The following is a 21,674-nucleotide window of genomic DNA, read 5'->3' as shown; positions in this document are numbered from 1 at the left end:
TTCAATTTCACTAAAAACCTACTTCCTCCTTCTTAGAATCATCAGAGATAATATCTACATTTGAGGTGTATCAAAACTGGAACAAGAGGCCCTAATGCATTGCCTTAAATCATCATTCAACTTCCCGAAGCATGCAAATGTTACACTAAACACAAAAAGAATGCTATGTAGCACCTTTTGAAAAATTATGAAAATTCAGAAAATGTGTTAGCTGAATCAATTCAGGTGAGTTTTAAAGTTGAATCAAATATGATGAAACTGAAAAAGTATAGTTGTTTAGGACAGATGGTTTGAAGTTGGCTCCTGTGTAAAGGGAAATAACTCCATTAAAAGCAAAGCTAAAGGGTTAAGCCAAGTGTAAAGGGAGAAAAAACTCTTCTAATTTTGATAAAAGCAAACAAAAAAACTGGTAACCCTGACATATTTCTTCCTGATGCTTAGGTTATGGATTACTTACAGTATATTGAGCTGCATCTGTCGGCGAATGAGAGCGTTTCGTTTGTTGACCAGTAAAAACCATTCCTGCATGAGCTTCTCTTCTAATGCTTTGTTTTTACCTAAAATTCAGAAAAAAATGGAGTTCCATCCCAAAAGTTTTCCTTTTTATCTCCATAAACAAAACAGCATGTCATATGTCACTGTAAAGCTTTGGTTTTTACCAAAAATTATGAAAAAATTACATTTCCATCCCTAATTATTTTCTTTCTCTTTTTTTTCTCTCTCTCAAGAAACAAAAAATCATATCATATTACACTATAAAGCTTTTTTTTTTACTACAACAACACCACCTGGTGTCTGTCACTTGGCCCAATCTGCCTTTTCTTTTCATAACATCATTTATGGGCAAGTTGATAATTTTAATACCGACATACCTTTGGCCATGACGACTCGGAGCTGACTCTCTAAACCCTGAGCTTCGTCGTCGATCTGTTTCTGCTCTCTCTCTAAAGCCTCCATCTCACTGTGGACATACTGGTTGGTGTCCTGTAAGTTCTGAGGAATCAAACAGTACAACATGTTAATGGCAGGTTTATACAGAAAAACCTAGTTCCTTGACAATAAGGCATATCTCTTAATTATTTAGTGATGAACAACTTCAGGTGTATCTCTAAAAGTTTAAGTTTCAATTAATTATAGTGAAGGATTGATATTACCTGCTTTGAAAAAGAAACACACTTTCAAAGTAATTTGAAGTGTATTAAAAAACATATAAAAGCTCAACAGATAAAAAAGTTTATAAAGTGCATTTGACTTTTTCTCCAGATTCAATGCACTTTGAATTTTCAATTTGTGTAAAGACTGTGCAATATATTTTTGTTTCAAACTGTTTGTAATTTTGATCTTAAAAGATAAATACAAAACACAGAAACCAATTAGGACCCAGTGATATTAAAGTTTGAAGTAAATGTGTGTGTTAGCTGTAAAAGTTTCAATTGTATGCGTGTGTTAGCTATAAAAATTTGAAGTGTATGTGTGTGTTAGCTGTAAAAGTTTGAAGTGTATGTGTGTGTTAGCTGTAAAAGTTTCAATTGTATGCGTGTGTTAGCTATAAAAATTTGAAGTGTATGTGTGTGTTAGCTGTAAAAGTTTGAAGTGTATGTGAGTGTTAGCTGTAAAAGTTTGAAGTGTAAGTGTGTGTTAGCTGTAAAAGTTTGAAGTGTATGTGTGTGTTAGCTGTAAAAGTTTGAAGTGTATGTGTGTGTTAGCTGTAAAAGTTTCAATTGTATGCGTGTGTTAGCTATAAAAATTTGAAGTGTATGTGTGTGTTAGCTGTAAAAGTTTGAAGTGTATGTGTGTGTTAGATGTAAAAGTTTGAAGTGTATGTGTGTGTTAGCTGTAAAAGTTTGAAGTGTATGTGTGTGTTAGCTGTAAAAGTTTGAAGTGTATGTGTGTGTTAGCTGTAAAAGTTTGAAGTGTATGTTAGCTGTAAAAGTTTTTGAAGTTTGAAGTGTATGTGTGTGTTAGATGTAAAAGTTTGAAGTGTATGTGTGTGTTAGCTGTAAAAGTTTGAAGTGTATGTGTGTGTTAGCTGTAAAAGTTTGAAGTGTATGTTAGCTGTAAAAGTTTGAAGTGTATGTGTGTGTTAGCTGTAAAACTTTGAAGTGTATGTTACATGTAGCTGTAAAAGTTTGAAGTGTATGTGTGTGTTAGCTGTAAAACTTTGAAGTGTATGTGTGTGTTAGCTGTAAAAGTTTCAGTATATGGGTTGTGTTAAGCTGTCAAGTTTGAAGTGTATGTTAGTGTAAAAAGTTTGAAGTGTATGTGTGTGTTAGCTGTAAAACTTTGAAGTGTATGTTAGCTGTAAAAGTTTGAAGTGTATGTGTGTGTTAGCTGTAAAACTTTGAAGTGTATGTGTGTGTTAGCTGTAAAAGAACCAAACTTAGAGTTCATCTCTTCAGGTTTATATTAAATGTTCACTTCAAACAAAACAAAAATAACAACAGAACTGTTACACTATAATGTAGTTTGATTTTTATTCAATTTAAATACCCTTTTATCTATCCCGAGTTTCATTAATTTAATTAACATTGGGCTCATTTAAATGAAATTTTGCATTGTTTTCAAATCCAGTGAGTCCCATGGCCCGATCTACATGCACAGAAATCCCTAGATCTATCTCTGCTCAATAAGAATAATTGAATCTTGACTTCTTAAATAATAAGAAAATGAGAAGCAATATGGAAAGTACATGTATAATAGAACCCCCATTTCAAATGTAGCATCATTCCAACATTCGTCTGAAGGTAATGCATAGATTTAGCAAATGGTATGAACTGCATAACATTCTATAATCATATCATAATACAGGGATCAGTCATGCAGTGAACAGGGAAAATAAACAATGCAAGTTTTTTTTGTTTTTTTTTTTTTTACCTAGAGCATGTTTGTGAAATTCTTTCAACTTATCAAATAAAATTTAAAATGAAAAAGTTAATTAAAACATGACAAAACAACTTTCTAACACAAAATGTTAATTAAAACATGACTATTATATCTTTTGTTGTCATATCAATGCTTAAGTATGATGTTAATTCATGTGTAGATTTCAAGTCATCGTAACTAACAGATCTGTGTGAATTAAACATTTCTAAATGTGATAAAAATATTGTATTTTAATAGATATAGAAATAAATACGGTCTAGCTGTCTATTTACATAAATTACAAGATTCAGAAGAGAGTGTCTCTCTGCTTGCTATAAAGAGAAATATGATGATTGGTTCAGACGCAGGAAAACTCCCTGTGGTCAGGAAACTCCTTGTAAAGAAAATAGATGCATATGCAATGATCTGGGATGTAAGGAATATGGGGGTAGAATCATGTTGCATTCAGTTTCAAAGCGGAGGATGAATTATAGATTAGTAATTAGTGTCCCATTATTCAGAGGAAAGTGACGGCAACATTACCAGGTAAGCTTCAGTGTCCGAATGAACCTAGAATATCAAAATACTCATACATCGGGGGTCCATGTGTGTAAATCTACGTCCTAATTATGGATTAATTGGTTAATGTAATAGCTAGGTGTAAACAAAACAATTGCATTCATCCTAATTAAAAAAGATCTTGTCTGATTCAAAAGAGATCCAAGAGGTATCTAGATAATCACGCTTGAATGATCTTCATCAGTCAATGTAATTAATCACGCTTGAATGATCTTCATCAGTCAATGTAATTAATCACGCTTGAATGATCTTCATCAGTCAATGTAATTAATCACGCTTGAATGATCTTCATCAGTCAATGTAATTAATCACGCTTGAATGATCTTCATCAGTCAATGTAATTAATCACGCTTGAATGATCTTCATCAGTCAATGTAATTAATCACGCTTGAATGATCTTCATCAGTCAATGTAGAAGGATCTTGTCTTTTGTATTTTTTTCGTCTCTCTACTTTTTTTGAATAACACAAGCTTTCATAACTTAACTGTCGTAATACTGTCTGGAATGTACACACCTGAAAGGACCATACAATTACAATATTCAAGACTGCTACCAGTCAAATAAGCAGTTTTCTTGTTGAACCCAAAATTGGAATAAGCATATATAACAAGCTATAAGGAATCAAGTGAGATTTACTTGTTACTTTCTGAGAAATAGCAGTATGAACTAGAGTTGTCAAAATCAAAGAGGGCTGCCAGGTGACCATTATTTTTACAACTGGTCCTAAAAATATTTACTGCAAAGCAGTTACCAGAGCTTAACGGTAATGATAAGATAGCCGATTCCGGATGATGTCTAAACTGACAATCTTGTATACTAATAGGTATACTTTATCAAGGTCAATAGAATTAAAAGGACTACTGGTAATTATAACGGATGTTTTTTAAAAGTTAGATTCCTAATTTTCTTGTGTATGTGCCTTCTATTATTTTTAATGTGATTTTAAATGCCATTCCATTAGATAACAAGTCATATATATATTCAGACAGTTAGTACAGCTTTCAGGAATCTAGATAATTAAGTAGCATACACCTTTTAATCTGTGACATGTTAGAGATATATAGAGGTACATGTACTGTGTTTTCATAAATGTGTAATAAATAATAATATTTACATCCTCATCTGAAAAGATTACATGACGTTACATTTAGTATTTTATAACAAAGAAAGAGTTTATGACTCACTTCGTCTCGTTTACTCATCAACTCGTCAAAGTCAAGCGAGTCTCGGGTATCACCTGATCCTTCACTTCCTGTTAACAAAGTAACGATATCAGTTGGTCAAATTTCAGGAGACTTAATTTACCTCAACAACATCAGTAAGTCAAAATTTCACGAGACTCAATTTACCTCAACGACATCAGTTAGTCAAATTTCATGAGACTTAATTTACCTCAACGACATCAGTTAGTCAAATTTCAGGAGACTTAATTTACCTCAAAGACATCAGTTGGTCAAATTTCAGGAGACTTAATTTACCTCAACGACATCAGCTAGTCAAAATTTCAGGAGACTTAATTTACCTCAACGACATCAGTTAGTCAAAATTTCAGGAGACTTAATTTACCTCAATGACATCAGTTAGTCAAAATTTCTCAAGACTTAAGGATGTACACCTCTGAGAAGTCAAAATTTTCTTGTATTAAACTTTTTTTCTCATATAGATTTTTAGAAAAAGGAGTTCATTCACCATGAAAGAAAATGGAAGAAAAAAACATATGTCCGTGTGCTCGTTTTTGAGCTTTTGTCCCTTAAAGACACCTAGTTGACAAAATATTGGATTTTATGGGAATTTTGCAGTTTTGACCATATAAGACAGAGATTAAAGCCATAATTTCCTAATGAGGTGTTTGATATGTATGAATGTTTGTAGAATTCATTTTCTAGTAGTCTTCTTTAAAAATATACCAGTTTTGATCAAATAGACTAATATTTTTTCTCAGAATAACAACATATGCTACCCCTACCCCTTAATTTTGAGCTACAAAATGCACCATTTGAAGCCATTTTTGCCAAATTCAACCCTTTACAGAAAAAGTTCTGGTATTAAACTTTTGTTATTATTTTGCATATCAATAGGGAAACGGTCGTTCTTTCTAAATCAGGAAGAAAAATTGGGGGTCCGTGTGCTTACTTTTTTGCCCCATTTGAATTTTTGTTATTTTTCAGTATTTTAGAGAAAAAAATTAAAGTGCCAAAATTATCATTTAATGTAAAAATAAAGTCACAAAAGTGTATCGTTTCACATATTAATGCTAAATATTTTAATTGCTACGAACCTAGTAACGATTTGCAGCAAAAATTAGCTAAATACAGCTTAAAATGATGGCGCAGTAATGATTTAAGTAAAAACAATTTCAGGAAAAAATGGTAAAACTGTGGCTCTACTTGAAGCGAAAAAAAGACACAATTTCAAAATGGCCGCCAAATGGGCCATTTCTTATAATCCCCGTATAAAAAAAATCTACTAAAAATAGAAATGTAATTTTTTGACAAAATTTGCATCTGGCAACTTGCTACATATACTGATAAATTATATTTGAAAATCTCATAACTTCTTTGATCTGTGTTGAAACGAGACTTCAATGGGACTGAAACCTCAGAAGAATACATCCTTAATTTAATTCTCAAGGTTTATAAAATCCAGAAATTTAATGCTTGAAGTAAGAATTATTGAATGACCAGCAATAAAGTCTGCTCAGGAATAAGCCCCCTTCTTTTTAAAATCTGCTAGTCTTATGGAATTATATTCATATCTGCAATCAGCTTACCCATACCATAATTTTTTGTTTGTCCTTAATTTGTTCTAAAAATGATCTTGTGTACAAATACAAAGGCTAATCTGACTTATAAAAATAATGACCTAGAAATCTCTGATATCATTTAATGAATTTGTGGTTGTTTATGTCCAATTTGTGGTCTGATAATACTTACCTTCAATGGAAATTTCTCCGCTGAATGACAGAGGAGACTACTTACCATCAATGGAGATTTCTCCGCTGAATGACAACGGAGACTACTTACCGTCAATGGAGATTTCTCCGCTGAATGACAGAGGAGACTACTTACCGTCAATGGAGATTTCTCGCTGAATGACAGAGGAGAATACTTACCATCAATGGAGATTTCTCCGCTGAATGACAGAGGAGACTACTTACCGTCAATGGAGATTTCTCCGCTGAATGACAGAGGAGACTACTTACCATCAATGGAGATTTCTCCGCTGAATGACAGAGGAGAATACTTACTGTCAATGGAGATTTCTCCGCTGAATGACAGAGGAGACTACTTACCGTCAATGGAGATTTCTCCGCTGAATGACAGAGGAGAATACTTACCGTCAATGGAGATTTCTCCGCTGAATGACAGAGGAGAATACTTACCGTCAATGGAGATTTCTCCGCTGAATGACAGAGGAGACTACTTACCGTCAATGGAGATTTCTCCGCTGAATGACAGAGGAGACTACTTACCGTCAATGGAGATTTCTCCGCTGAATGACAGAGGAGACTACTTACCGTCAATGGAGATTTCTCCGCTGAATGACAGAGGAGAATACTTACCGTCAATGGAGATTTCTCCGCTGAATGACAGGGGTGACTACTTACCGTCAATGGAGATTTCTCCACTGAATGACAGAGGAGACTACTTACCGTCAATGGAGATTTCTCCGCTGAATGACAGAGGAGAATACTTACCGTCAATGGAGATTTCTCCGCTGAATGACAGAGGAGACTACTTACCGTCAATGGAGATTTCTCCGCTGAATGACAGAGGAGACTACTTACCGTCAATGGAGATTTCTCCGCTGAATGACAGAGGAGAATACTTACCGTCAATGGAGATTTCTCCGCTGAATGACAGAGGAGAAACAGGTGTAATGACTTTCCTCCCATTGACTGGTTTAACTTCCTCCTGGGATAAACAGATCAAAGGTGAAAGGGTTAGTTGTAAACATCAACATGTTTCAGGTATTGTGTAGATGTTTAAGGTGTTGAGTAGATGTTTCAGGTGTTGTGTAGATGTTTTAGGTGTTGTGTAGATGTTTTAGGTGTTGTGTAGATGTTTTAGGTGTTGTGTAGATGTTTTAGGTGTTGTGTAGATGTTTCAGGTGTTGTGCAGATGTTTTAGGTGTTGTGTAAATGTTTTAGGTGTTGTGTAGATATTTTAGGTGTTGTGTAGATGTTTCAGGTGTTGTGTAGATGTTTTAGGTGTTGTGTAAATGTTTTAGGTGTTGTGTAGATGTTTCAGGTGTTGTGTAGATGTTTTAGGTGTTGTGTAGATGTTTTAGGTGTTGTGTAGATGTTTTAGGTGTTGTGTAGATATTTTAGGTGTTGTGTAGATGTTTTATGTGTTGTTTGAATGCTTCAGGTGTTTTGTAGGTGTTGTGTAGAGGTTTAAGGTGTCATGTAAATGTTTAAGGTTTTGTTTGAATGCTTCAGGCTTTGTGTGAATACCTGTGGGGATGTTGTTATGTTGGGATTTGTACCTGTGGGGTGTTGTTTTGTGGGGATTTGTACCTGTGGGGATGGTGTTTTGTCATGAATATTCCGGTAGGGATGGTGTTATGTTGAATATATACATGTGGGGATGCTGTTTTATGGGAATATATACCTGTGGGAATGGTGTTATGTTGAATATATACCTGAAGGGATGGTGTTATGTTGAATATATACCTGTGGGGATGGTGTTTTGTCGTAATATATACATGTACGGATGGTGTTGTTTCGGAATATATACCTGTTTGGATGGTGTTATGTTGAATATATACCTGTATGGATGGTGTTATGTTGAATATATACCTGTTTGGATGGTGTTATGTTGAATATATACCTGTAGGGATGGTGTTATGTATGTTGAATATATTCCTGTGAGGATGGAGTTATGTATGTTAAATATATACCTGTGGGGATGGTGTTATGTTGAATATATACCTTTGAGGATTGTGTTGTGTTGAATATATACCTGTATAATTCATTTTGTTATATTGAATATATACCTGTGGGGATGGTGTTATGTTGAACATATACCTGTGGGGATGGTGTTATGTTGAATATATACCTGTGGGGATGGTGTTGTATTGAATATATAACTGTGGGGATGGTGTTATTTTGAAAATATACCTGTTTGGATGGTGTTATATTGAATATATACCTGTGGGGATGGTGTTGTGTTGAATATATACCTGTGGGAATGGTGTTATATTGAATATATACCTGTGAGGATGGTGTTTTGTTGAGTACAGTGTATATACCAGTGGGAATGGTGTTATGTTGAATATATATGTGGGGATGATGTTATGTTGAATATATACCTATGAGGATGGTGTTATGTTGAATATATACCTATGAGGATGGTGTTATGTTGAATACATACCTGTGGGGATGGTTTTATGTTGAATACATACCTGTGGGGATGGTTTTGTGTTGAATATATGCCTGTGAGGATGGTGTTTTGTTGAGTAAATACCTGTGGGGATGGTTTTATGTTGAATATATACCTGTGGGGAAGGTGTTTTGTCCTGAGATAATTGAGACACTAGGTCTGTCCTCTTCACACTAAACCGCTTCAGTTTAAGGTCCAGTTTCTTAGGAACTTCACTTTTAGTTGCATCAAGTGTCACTGTAGAGAAAGAAAAAAGAAAATAGTTTTATTAAATTATTATCTTAATAGGTGACTACCTTCATTTTAGATTGAACGTATTATATTTTTCATCTCGTGAGATATTCATTTGTATTAATCTTTTTTTCAAATATATGCATGTATTATATAGAAGACAATGTACTGCTATTTACCTTGATGAAATCACTGTATGTTTGTTAATTACAGGTACAAATATAATGTACAGAAGTTGGTAAAATAAAATTGAGATTTTAATCAGGTTTTGGTTATTTCTCTCAATGAAGAAGATGAATGACACAACAATGACCTATAGATCTAGAGTAACTTACAATATTTTAGTATTTTTTTTTTAAAACTTAATGATTATTCAGATCATTTAATAATGTAATGAATTTTCATCTGAAAAATAATCAACTGGAAATGCATGCAATGATCACATAAATCCCAGAGGAAAACCTCCATATCCCCTGTACTAAACATAATACTACATATGGTTAATAAATTAATGTTCTTACTTTGTAATATTCAATCATGTAATGGTTTACAAAACTAATGAGTATACAATTCATAAAAAGTTAATGCATATCAACAAATTGTGATACCTGGAAGCTGGAGACTTCTAACAAAATCAAAGATAAATGAAAACATGCCTTGGATATAACAAAATACTAAAGAAGCAGTGATTCAAAAAGCATTGCAAAGTCAACAGCCATCAATAGTTTGTTTAGTGTAGATACCATTCACTGTGGAAACAAACACCACCTTTTGAAGTCAATATAAGATACAAATTAAAGATGCACTTAACGTGTCATTAATTAGTGAGTGTGTTCTATAAATAGAAGCAGGCCCGCTGTCAGTGTTTTAATGTAAGCAGGGTTAACAAGCAGTGCCCACCATCCCAGGGTTACAAGGGGAGACAACTGTCATCCATACAAGGACAGAAAGCAAAATCCACCTCTATGGACTAGAAAATCTCTGGTCGCGGCATAACTAAGGGAGACCAGACAATCTCATTTAATAAGGGCAGATAACTCCACCTTACTTAGGGAGATATTTCTCTAACCCAAGAGACCAGACAATCGCATTTAAATAAGGGTAGATAACTCTATCTTTCAAGGAAATAACAGCAGTTAAGTTAACAGATATGATAGTGGTAGCAGACTGTGGAGGCTTAGACTTGTGGTATTTACTTTGTTTCTTTTAGGGTTTATTTTTCACTGATGTACTTAGGTCACCATTCTAAATACAGGTCAAAACAATCTAATTTAGGTACCCACCACAGGAAATTGTAGGTTTCCTGGTTACTGATGTAAAAACATCAGGCAGAATGACCGCCCAATGGACAAATAAAAAGTTATCTTTATAATCAGGTGGGCTTTGTACAAAACTAGAACACTGACACGTCAGAAAGGGCCCCGCTATGTGTCTGACGTGCTTAAGTGGAAAAGTAGTATTTTGACAACAAATTCTTCCGTGTTAGCTATATGTTGCTAATAAATAATTAATGTCAACATTAATTGGGAAACCGATGATGGTAAATTATTATAATTCTTTGGAAAAAGCCTTCCAAGTATTTAACTTGAATCCTGATTCCAAGCTAACATTACATTAAGAGCATACAATTAACTCAAATAAATTTGACCTTGACCTTTGACTTAGTAACCTTGGCCCATGACCTTACCTTTGGACAGTCAACTCCTTGTTTAATTCTGAACAACTTTGCATCATAATGTTATAACAAAATGTTTATCAGTTAAGAGCAACAACATTGTGATTTTTTTAAATGTTAAAATCCAAGATGGCCGATTTTTTAATTTAATTTCAGCCTGAAAAATTACCAAGCAGATCTAGGATGGATGGGGAATCATCATGTAAAATATGGGGAAAATACTCCACTCCCTTCCATCATTAATGTGCAAAAGAAAAAAAACGGACAGACGGACGGACGGACAGACAGACGGACAACCTGATTACTATAGGGCACCCGCATCTCGATGCGGGGCCCTAATAAAATTGTTCTTTGCCATTCCCAACTCCAAGAAGATGGCTTTATCAAGTAGGTGATATTTTATGTACAGAGGTGGCTGTTAGGTTTTACCTTGTCAAATTATGATTTATTTTTAATTACAAAAAAGAATTTTTAATTTTAACACCTCTCTAGAATAAAATATCATATTTTGCGATCGCAGGAATACTCACAAAGCCTCATTGGACATTTTCATTCAATTTTTTCTGATGGAATCTGAACCATGTTTAAAATGGTATACAACAAAGAAAATAGCAAAAAACAGATAATAAATAATTCTCTATTATGCAAATCTTTTTTTTAACTGAATTCCTTATCTTTCTTTGATGTACTGTAGTCTGCTACCAGTATCCCTAGTTAGGAGAAATAACCCTTTCTTGAAAAAAGGGAAGTAATTATCATTATAATAATGGAGTCCCTGTTATAAGGGGAGGTAATCCTTCACCAGAGAAGATATTCTTACCACTTCTCATCACAAATAGTTGTGAAGATGTAATTCTTTTGGCTTTAGGCTGAGCCTTCCTTAACACTGGCGTGCCGAACAAAACATTACAAAGAAATGAAAGTTACATTCACAACATTAACACAAAATAAACATCAGACAAGAATAATCAACACAGAAAAATGAACAAAATATGTTACTAATGCAAGAAATAAGATGATAAAAAAAGACGTCTGTGCAAGAAGAAGTACTAAATTGAAGAATTTTTTTAGACTACAAGCATGCATTTGAAACAAATGAATAAATGGCATTGATTCTGATAAGCCAAAAGTGAAAGTGTTGTATCCGAAAGTAAATAATATCAAATGTGTCTATAATTCTTTTAAAGCCAAAGGGAAACTGCTGTGTCCAAAAGTAAATAACATTAAAGGTGTCTATCATTCTTTCAAATAAGTGACCAATCACTGCTTTTGTTGCACACCCCGACCACTCCCAATTAAAAAAATTCTATCTAAGAAAAAGTAAAAACAAACCTTCTGTTGGTAGTGAATTTCAGTGCATCAAATAAAACTTAAACCAAAATTAAATGTGAAATAAAAATTGTAAATCAAGCCATTGTTATCCTCAATATTGCAGGGGTTACTATCACCGTTGTTATAACTACCTCTGGACTATATGTCCAAAAAAAATGAAGGCTCTGTGACAACAGGCTGTATACTGCATAGCTGCTGGGCGCCACTGTCTCTGATCAGCAAAGGAAGTCTCCGCAGCCTGTGATTGGTCAGTTTTTTTTCTCCTGAAATGCCTTCAGTTTGACTACTACATAGTCCAGGGGTAATATAACGACAGTGATATTAACCTGAGGAATATCAAGGATGAACCATTGCATAAAGTAAATCTCTATTTTGAATTACAACTAAATTGGTTACCATGACAGTGATACTATAAATGGCATACCTGACTCCCTGTCCGTATCCTGTGACCCCTCCGAGGTCGTACTGGACTGTCGTGTTATTCCTTTGGTTTGGTCCAGACTCGCACGAGCCTCTTCTATCAACAACTTGGCTCTCTCTCGTAATCGCTTTTGTTTTTCTTCATTACTCTTTTAAAATAAGATGTCCATTTTGTTTATAAAAATAAATAAGAGGTTCATATGACCTGTATCATTCACCTACTTAACGAAATCCACATGAAAAAATAATGATCAGATGTTAAAAAAATAGGTGGCCAGACTGGCAGTAATCAAATCTCAAAGCAAATTCATCCAACAGTAGCTATCGGTCAGTATACATGCGCCTGATAATCAAACCAGGGGAAATAACTCATTCAGATATATTTATGTATAATATGGCTTGTAATCAAACCAGGGGAAATAACTCATTCAGATATATGTATTATCAAGGCCGTTTTTATTTATTCTGAATGACCGGTTCCAATGTTTGTAAAAGTCAGTATTTCAAGCATAAATCCTAACGGACCAACAGTTTATGATACAGGCCTGTGAGGGCGTTGTCAAGGCTTGTCTGAAAACAACATAAAATCACCAGGTCCGTCTTTAATTCATAAACGAACAACTAGATCCAACCTGTCAAGCAGCATAATCAAAAACGGCTCAGGTGTCTTATAATCAAATCAGGGGAAATAACTCTGATGTAATAGGAAATGAGACTAGTAATCAAAACAGGGGAGGAAACTCTGAAGAAATTTATATATACTGTTTAAAATTTTCTTGTTTTACCTGTGTAGGACTAGATGGAGATGGAATAGGTTTTGTGGCTTCCTTCTCAGGAGAACCGGGACTGACTGGCTCTGATGGTTTTTGAGCAGATCTCACTGGTGTGTCAAGGCCAGCGTCCTTCCGTGCCTGCTCCAGAAGTAGCTTCGCCCGCTCCTTCAGCTCTTCATGGCGAGACTTTTGATTGGTAGGCTATGATAAAAACCAATTCATTATATAAAATAGATGAAAAATTCAATACGTCTGGAATTAACTGGTGTATATGATTTAAATTTACAATTTCCTCTTTTAAACTAAATCATAAGGTAAAAGGGAGATAATTTTGAGCGTTTGCAACAATATCTCCATCACATGAAATTTTTTAAGAGGAGAATATTCATTTTCATTTCAAAATATGTTATTAAATCAAAAGATTTAATTCTGGATCGGGCAGCAGGGGAGAATATTGATGCAACAAATCTACAATTCAATGGAACTTTCAATATATAATTTTGTCTTGTTAGACTTAAAACAAGAGGCCCAGAGGGCCTGTATCGCTCACCTGGTTTTTTGTTAGTAATTATCACAAAACTCTGACAATAAGAAAAAAAAGCAAAATTGACTCCCAAAGTTTAATTTTGAATCACAACCATACAATGATGCTATTGATACCATACAAATATGCTATCCAATACATAGGTTCAGAGACAAAGTAATTTATATGAAAGTAGTAGCCTAATTGACCTTTTTGACCTCGCATCTCTTGCCGTCTAAGGCCCCGGGGGTCAGCCCTATCGTTTGTACAATTTCAAATCCCAACCCTATAAGGATGCTACCATTGCATTATAAGTGCTCTTCCATTCTTAGTTGCAGAGAAGAAGTTGTTTATATGGAAATAGCTAAATCAACCCCTTTTGACCCCACCCTTCAGGCCCTCGGGGGGTCAGCCCCATCATTAGCAAAATTTTAAATCCAAACCCTATAAGGATGTAACCATTGCATTATGAGCATAATCCCATGTTAAGTTGCAGAGAAAAAGTCATTTATATGGAAATTGACCCCTTTTGACCCCACCCCTCAGGCCCCCGGGGGTCAGCCCTATCATTTGCACAATTTGGAATCCCCACCCTATAAGGATGCTACCATTGCATTATGGGTGCTATACCATGCTTAGTTGCAGAGAAGAAGTCGTTTATATGGAAATAGCCAAATTGACCCCTTTTGACCCCGCCTCTCAGGCCCCCTGGGGGTCAGCCCCATCATTTGCACAATTTGGAATCCCCACCCTATAACGATACTACCATTGCATTATGAGTGCTATCTCTTGCTTAGTTTCAGAGAAGAAGTCGTTTTTATGGAAATAGCCAAATTGGCCCCTTTTGACCCCGCCCCTCAGGCCCCCGGGGGGGTCAGCCCTTTCGTTTGTATAATTTCAAATTCCAACCCTATAAGGATGCTACCATTGCATTATAAGTGCTCTTCCATTCTTAGTTGCAGAGAAGAAGTTGTTTATAAGGAAATAGCTAAATTGACCCCTTTTGACCCCGCCCCTCAGGCCCCCGGGAGGTCAGCCCCATCATTTGTACAATTTTGAATCCCCACCCTATAAGGATGCTACCATTGCATTATGGGTGCTATCCAATGCTTGGTTTCAGAGAAGAAGTCGTTTATATGGAAATAGCAAAATTGAGCCCTTTTGACCCCGCCCCTCGGGCCAGCTGGGGGTCAGCCCCATCATTTGTACAATTTTGAATTCCCACCCTATAACGATACTACCATTGCATTATGAGTGCTATCTCTTGCTTAGTTTCAGAGAAGAAGTCGTTTTTATGGAAATAGCCAAATTGGCCACTTTTGACCCCGCCCCTCAGGCCCCCGGGGGGGGTCAGCCCCATCATTTGTACAATTTTGAATCCCCACCCTATAAGGATGCTACCATTGCATTATGGGTGCTATCCTATGCTTGGTTTCAGAGAAGAAGTCGTTTATATGGAAATAGCCAAATTGACCCCCTTTGGCCCCGCCCCTCAGGCCCCGGGGGGGATCAGCCCCATCATTTGTACAATTTTCAGATAGTAGCCCATAAGGATGCTACCAGTCAAATTTTGTTGAAATCCGACAAGCGGTTATGGAGAAGAAGTCGATTGTTGAAGGACGCCGGACGCTGCGGTATCCCATAAGCTCACCTCGGTCCTTCGGACCAGGTGAGCTGCTAATAAGCAGTGTAATACTGTAAACCATAATGGCAAATAAATTTTATGATTTCTTATTCAAAACAAGTTTACAAAGATTAACTTTCACAAATTTGAAAATAAAATGTAATTATATTTGAATATAAGCAAAGTTCAATAAACATTTATGAATTTATTGTGATTGTGAAATTTAATTGCACACATAAGAAAGTTGCTTTTTACAGTAAGATTACAATAGATGGGACTAGTCAAATCTCACCTTATCTGGAGTACTGGTAGCCACAGGTTTGTCCATAACACGCCTGAAACAACCATCAACACATAATCATGGAAATTGCCTATTACACTTTCTTAATTTAGAAAATCAAATAACCTCTGTGACCCTGAGTATCTGTAAAGGTCATTCATTTGAACAAATGAGGAAGCCCTTTTTAAATTCAACTTCACAAGGGCTCAATATCAAGCCTATAGACCTCTTAAAATTGTAATACACTGTGCATAAGACAAAAGTTGAACGGAAAAGGTCATCTAAAACCTAGTCCCAGGTGGCTTTGAATGGGGGTTATCCAGGGCCATACTTACGCCTCGGCTGGGGTTCCTCCGCGAGAAGATTGAGCACTCCGAGAGGGGCTTGTAGAGTTACTGGTGGGTATAGAAGATCCGCCATGGGAGCCTACATCAAGTCCCTCACTACTAATCTCATCGTCGGAGTCCGAATCAAACGGATTGTACAACTGTTTTCGTGTCATCACAGGCTTTTTGTCCTTGGAAGTATTGTCTTTTGCAGGAGAATTACGCTCTTTTGTGGCAGAATGTGAGTCATTTTTGCCAGAATGGCTTTCTTTAGAACTGGGCTTAGCAGGTGGGGGAGAACTTTGTTTAGTCACTTCAGAATCCACAGCTAAAACCTTTTTACCATGCCCTTTACTTACAATGTTACTATCAGTTTGAGAGTCTGACCCTGGAGTGCTATCACGACTGTGTTTTACTCCATGTGGCTCATGTCCTTTCTCTTTACTTGTTCTCCTTCGTCTCCCACCGTCTGTTGTGTCGCCCCGATCCTCCACCACAGGGATATTTTCCTTACTAGGAGAGCGGTGTTTCACCACCTTTGACTGAGGTTGGCCCCCATACATCTCGTTTGAGATCTCAGCCTCTACCTGGCGGTCTACCTCGCCCAGCGTGTAGGTACTCTCCGCCGTGTTAATACCAATTTGTTGGATCTCGAGTGTTTGGCCGGTGAAATACACTCTTAACTGGTGGAGGTAGGTCATCACAGCAAGCTTGTCAGGGACCTGGAGCAGGACCATGTCTGATGGCTCTATCACACGTGGGATTCCTAACTTGGCTGTAGCATCAAACGCCTGTGGTAAAACAAAGGAATATACAGCCAAGCTCTGATGTTAATCATCAAACCCCTGTGGTATAATAAAGGAAGATACATACAATCAGTTGAAGCAATAGAAAATACAGTCTAGCTCTGACCTAAAACATTCTACTTTTAACAAACTTTATTTGATATCTCCATTTGTTATTTTGAATATTTCACTCTTTTGCAAAATTGTCCTTTTTGTTTATGTACCTGCTTTCTAACACCAAGGTCATCTACAAATGTGCTAGGTTTCAGTAATGTTGTACAGTATAGAACCACCAGAATTTTGTACAAAGGACTTTCAAGTGAAGAAAGAACACCCTTGGTGGAATAAATGACCTCAAGGGGACATATATATTAATGTGTAGGTTTAGATACATAGAGATCTGTTACAATACTTACAATTTTGTTATTTCCTTTGATGTCATGGGAAGCCAGGGACTTGAAGTTTCTGGAAAAGTCATATATAATTAGCATTATATATATAACCATTGTTGCTTCACTAAAGATATTTTTTAACAATAAATGGTTATAAATAAACATCCCCTACTGGATGGCCATACTGACAACTTGACTCTTTACTTTTAATTGACCCTTTTTTCTACCAATGGTTTAGACATGGAAACATTTATTCACAAAAATATGTTAAAAATCCTCTGAGAAACCAATTAAATAACTGTAGGACTATATTGCACAACAAAGAAACCCACGAAATGTAACAAGAGGCTTAGAGGGCCTGTACTGCTCATCTAGCTTTGTAAACCCAGCAATGTCATATATGAGTAAGGTAATTATCCCGTATGGTTTTTGATAGATGCACATAGTGTTCCCTCCCTGGAATGACCATAACTTGTTATTGTTGGCACTTTTGTATCCCATCAACTGAAATCTCAGAACAGATTTCTGCTCTATATAATTTCACCTTTCAACACTGCCACCCTTGCATATGGTACCACCATCTGCCATTTGGATTACCAATTATCATTGGTCTGAATATCTTTAAAATTCCCTCAATATTTCAATATTGGACCCTGTGCCTTGACCCCTATGGGCCCATAATCACAATACATATATAGGTTCATGGACGCTGAAGAATGTTGAATTGCAAACCAAATAAGAACAAATCTGATGATGATAGTGGGATAAAAATTAAAACATTATACGCACACAAGATCAGGTCGAAAATGATGAACAATGGCACAGAAAGCCATCCCATTCCTCCAGGAAGTTGTCAAGTTGGTGACCTTGACCCCTTTGTAACCTTTGGTGACCTCTTTGCACCAGTCCAGCAGATTCTGACTGGAGCTGTTACTGTTGTGTGTAGGAGATTCATTCTGAAATGAAATTATGTAAAATTCATCGCAATATATCAATAGATGTGACACTATCTTTGACTGCTTTTAAATTAGTTTTGACATTCGTGAATGACTAAAAATATTTTCAACTGTTTGAATATTACATTTTACATTTGACAAATGAAACATGACAATAAGCGGATTCCACTCTACCATACAAAGACCATAAGATGTAATCTCCAATATTATTTCTATTGTTATAAACATGTCCTTTAACTTGTAAGTAAAACAAGATATATCTTTTACCTGGTTAAGGTCCAAGGCCTCCAACACATTTCTGTTTTCTCCTTTAACAGGAGAGGACTCAGATGATAATCTAAAATAGATAAAATTGTCACAATACTGTACAAACAATAATGTTTATACATATACTGAAAAGCAAACATTTACACAGAGGCTTGGCCATACCAGTAAGATATTACTGGGGATATGATACAGTGGAAGGGAGGTAATTCAACTTAACAGGTAAAATTCTGCATCAGGGTTATCACATACAACTTCTTACTATTGCATTATGGTACAGGGACCTGCATGCTAAATTTATATACAATTATGAGATATACATCTTACTTGATAAAAGTATTCTTTAAAGATGCTCCACTGCCTATAGAGCATTAACGATGCCCATCATTTGAACATTAACTGAGGTTATAATGTGTAATTAACATAAAAATACATATGAAATAATTTAGTTTGCTTTTGGTACATGAACTATCAGTACTAGTACTTCATTCAATATAGGGCATAGATTTTTTCCGGGACGCAATTAATTATTTTTAATATTTTTTATCTTGAAGTAAAATAAGAAGCTCAAACTTTTCAATGGTGTAAAGTAAGTAACTTTTGTAAGTGAAAAAAATATCATTTGTAAGAGGTGAAGCATTTTTAACCTTCAGTAAATTAATAAAATTGGCAAAATATTAACTTTGAACTTTCCCAAAGATTCCAAATAAAGAGGTTTTTTTTTAGTTTTTTTTTTACACAAAAACTAGAAATACTACACAAATATGTTATGTATTCAACTAAGCCATTGCATGAGCTCACCAGCCCTTTGGGCAAATTGAGCCTAAACATTCCTACTCTGATCAAAGCTTTTCTCTTGACAAGAGGGCATCAATGTTTCAGGTATTTACCGTTTACTGGGACTAGATGCAGTGGATGAGAATTCCGTGGATGTCTCCATGGAATCCGGCTGTGCCTCTGGGGGAGGTGTAATAGGCCGTAGGAGTTTCCGTTTGGTTTCTGGTGTAGACGGTGGTGTTCCTTCATATATAGGTCTCTCTATGGCTGAGTGCTCTGACCTCGACGTCTTGAGTTTTACTTGTGGTTTGTGTTTTGGGGAGGAGTCACCGTTTTGAGGGACAGGTGGAGCGGGAGCCTTCTTTTTGGTTTTTGATGGCAATGTATTGAACTTCAGTGGTGTGTTCTGCTGGCTATGTTTCTGAGCATCGTGGACCAGTCTCTCTGACAACGGACTTGTCATGCCAATAGCTCTGTCTGGTGGGGTTGGTTCATCGAATGGGTTATAATCCAGACTGCTGGATTTACTGGGCTCTGTACTGCTGGCTAGCTTACTGGAATCCTCTTCTGTACTGCCAGCCTTACTGTCCACTCCCTCAGAACTCCCACTCTCCTCAAATGGATTTAGACTTTCTTTTTTCTCTGGCTTTTTCTTGACAGGCTCTACAAACAGATAATATAAGTTTGCTTTGGATAAACTAATAAACTTCTATATTGGCATATTGAAATATGAGAATAAAATTGTTATTTGATGAAGCTGTACTTACTGAATTTGATTGTATCTATATAACTAAACCTGACTTACAAAAATACACAATTTGATTTTATATGTACACTTCTGTTGAAATGGTACATATATTATGTAGTCACTTACCTCATATACTGGCCTTAAATATTTTATGTTTCTCAAGATTTTGAGATGGCGATAGAATTCTGTATTTTTTCAATCTGATTAAAATCAGCTGTTTGGTACTCCGCTTACTCCGTTTGTAGCAGATCACGAAGTAAGCGGAGTACCAAACAGCTGATTTTTATCAGAATGTTTTTTTTTTTACTATCATCAGAAATAGATATTTAAAGCATTGAAGATCTTATAAGTCAACATACTTCTCTACTGGCCAGAAACGCATCTGGATCAAATTCAATCTGATTAAAATACAGATCCTTATTATCACTATGTTGGATAAGAGGATCTGAGAACATCCCATTAGGGGTCACGTCAAGATGACCTTTTGAAATGGCCAATCAAAGTAGCACTGCCAGAATCTTGACAGGGGACGAAATAGTTTGAAAAAGCTATCCAATTTATTTTCGTGTATGTAACCATCTTGCCCGAGGTGTACAACAAAGGGGCGAAAAGACGTTTTCAACTGATGTTGTAAGGTGTAGAAACTGCATTTGCTCTGAAGTACGTGGTATAAAGGTCATCTGGACGTGACCCCTTATGGGATATTGTCAGATCCTCTATTGAATGGAGTGGTTATAAGGATCTGTGTTTTAATCAGATTGGATCAAATTTTTCATTTTTTTATAATCAAACTTCAGGCAATAATTAGTGATAACACAGGAAATAAAAGAATCAATGTGATTGTGTTTCGTGTTATAATTACATGATCATGGTATAAGTATTCAACATAATGAATTCAGAATCAATGTGATTGTGTTTCGTGTTATAATTACATGATCATGGTATAAGTATTCAACATAATGAATTCAGAACACACTAAAACCAAGTGCATGCAAGTTTATATATATAATAATTATGCAGAAAACATAACATCTACCAGGGTACAAATAATACATAGACTAGTGAAACTCTTATATTGCTTCATGTCATGATTTGGTATGAAACAAAATATGACCATGAACCAAATTATGACCAGGTCGGTGACCAATAATTTTCGACGTACAGAAGAATCAAACAAACCTTTGGTGAACACAGGAAGAAACTAAGAAATAAACACTGGAATGTGTAAAGTCAAAACAATGAAAATACTCATGTTTACATCAATATCTGGCAGTCTTCATTTCTATATACATTGTAGTGTGTACATAAAATATTCTGTACACCAATCATGATACCTAAATAAATCTTTTATCATATAAATAGCTTGTTCTTGCAGAAGTCAAATATTTAGACAAGTTATTTGTATTTCCCAAGGACAGGATGCTTTCAAAAATTTAATATGCTTTCTGTACAATGGAACTGTCAACTATTGATGGTATATTCAAACAAGCAATAACTTAACATCCCAGAGAGATCTTGGCAATCACCATTAAATGAACTATTATGTATAAAAAATATCTCATCTCGACCCCTTTTTCTTCTTTTGCTAGGAAAATTGAGAGCACAAAATGGCAACAATCTCAATTGTCCAAAATTTCAAAATAACTCTTTACTACTGGTTAACAAATTTGGACACCAAATGATTAAGAAAACCCTAATTGTTAGAATTAAGAAAGATCCCTTTGTAACATTAAAAAAAAAAA

At 35.6% G+C, this 21,674-nt stretch overlaps 1 protein-coding gene across 5 annotated transcripts in view; it reads right to left on the bottom strand.

The window, feature by feature from the left end:
• Window positions 1-429: 429 nt before the first annotated feature.
• The window catches only part of LOC138317310 (EH domain-binding protein 1-like), a 40,570-nt gene continuing 19,325 nt past the window's right edge, over window positions 430-21,674 (bottom strand). For 3 of the 5 annotated variants that reach the window (XM_069258877.1, XM_069258881.1, XM_069258878.1), the window contains exons 7-21: window positions 19,298-19,847; window positions 18,411-18,480; window positions 17,977-18,143; window positions 17,212-17,260; window positions 16,020-16,801; window positions 15,697-15,739; window positions 13,270-13,458; window positions 12,489-12,633; window positions 11,553-11,618; window positions 8,942-9,063; window positions 7,275-7,356; window positions 4,627-4,694; window positions 3,406-3,432; window positions 873-993; window positions 430-557 (exon numbers count right to left, since the gene is read on the bottom strand). In XM_069258877.1, coding sequence (XP_069114978.1) covers window positions 454-557; window positions 873-993; window positions 3,406-3,432; window positions 4,627-4,694; window positions 7,275-7,356; window positions 8,942-9,063; window positions 11,553-11,618; window positions 12,489-12,633; window positions 13,270-13,458; window positions 15,697-15,739; window positions 16,020-16,801; window positions 17,212-17,260; window positions 17,977-18,143; window positions 18,411-18,480; window positions 19,298-19,847 — 2,585 coding nt within the window. In that variant the 3' untranslated portion in view covers window positions 430-453. The remainder of the gene's footprint in view (window positions 558-872; window positions 994-3,405; window positions 3,433-4,626; window positions 4,695-7,274; window positions 7,357-8,941; window positions 9,064-11,552; window positions 11,619-12,488; window positions 12,634-13,269; window positions 13,459-15,696; window positions 15,740-16,019; window positions 16,802-17,211; window positions 17,261-17,976; window positions 18,144-18,410; window positions 18,481-19,297; window positions 19,848-21,674) is intronic. The other 2 variants (XM_069258879.1, XM_069258880.1) reach the window with 2 other exon arrangements.

Source organism: Argopecten irradians, chromosome 3 (assembly GCF_041381155.1).
Source record: "Argopecten irradians isolate NY chromosome 3, Ai_NY, whole genome shotgun sequence".
Classification (NCBI taxonomy): domain Eukaryota; kingdom Metazoa; phylum Mollusca; class Bivalvia; order Pectinida; family Pectinidae; genus Argopecten; species Argopecten irradians.
The sequence above is the reverse complement of the archived record's forward strand: the minus strand, read 5'-3'. Positions and strand labels throughout refer to the sequence as shown.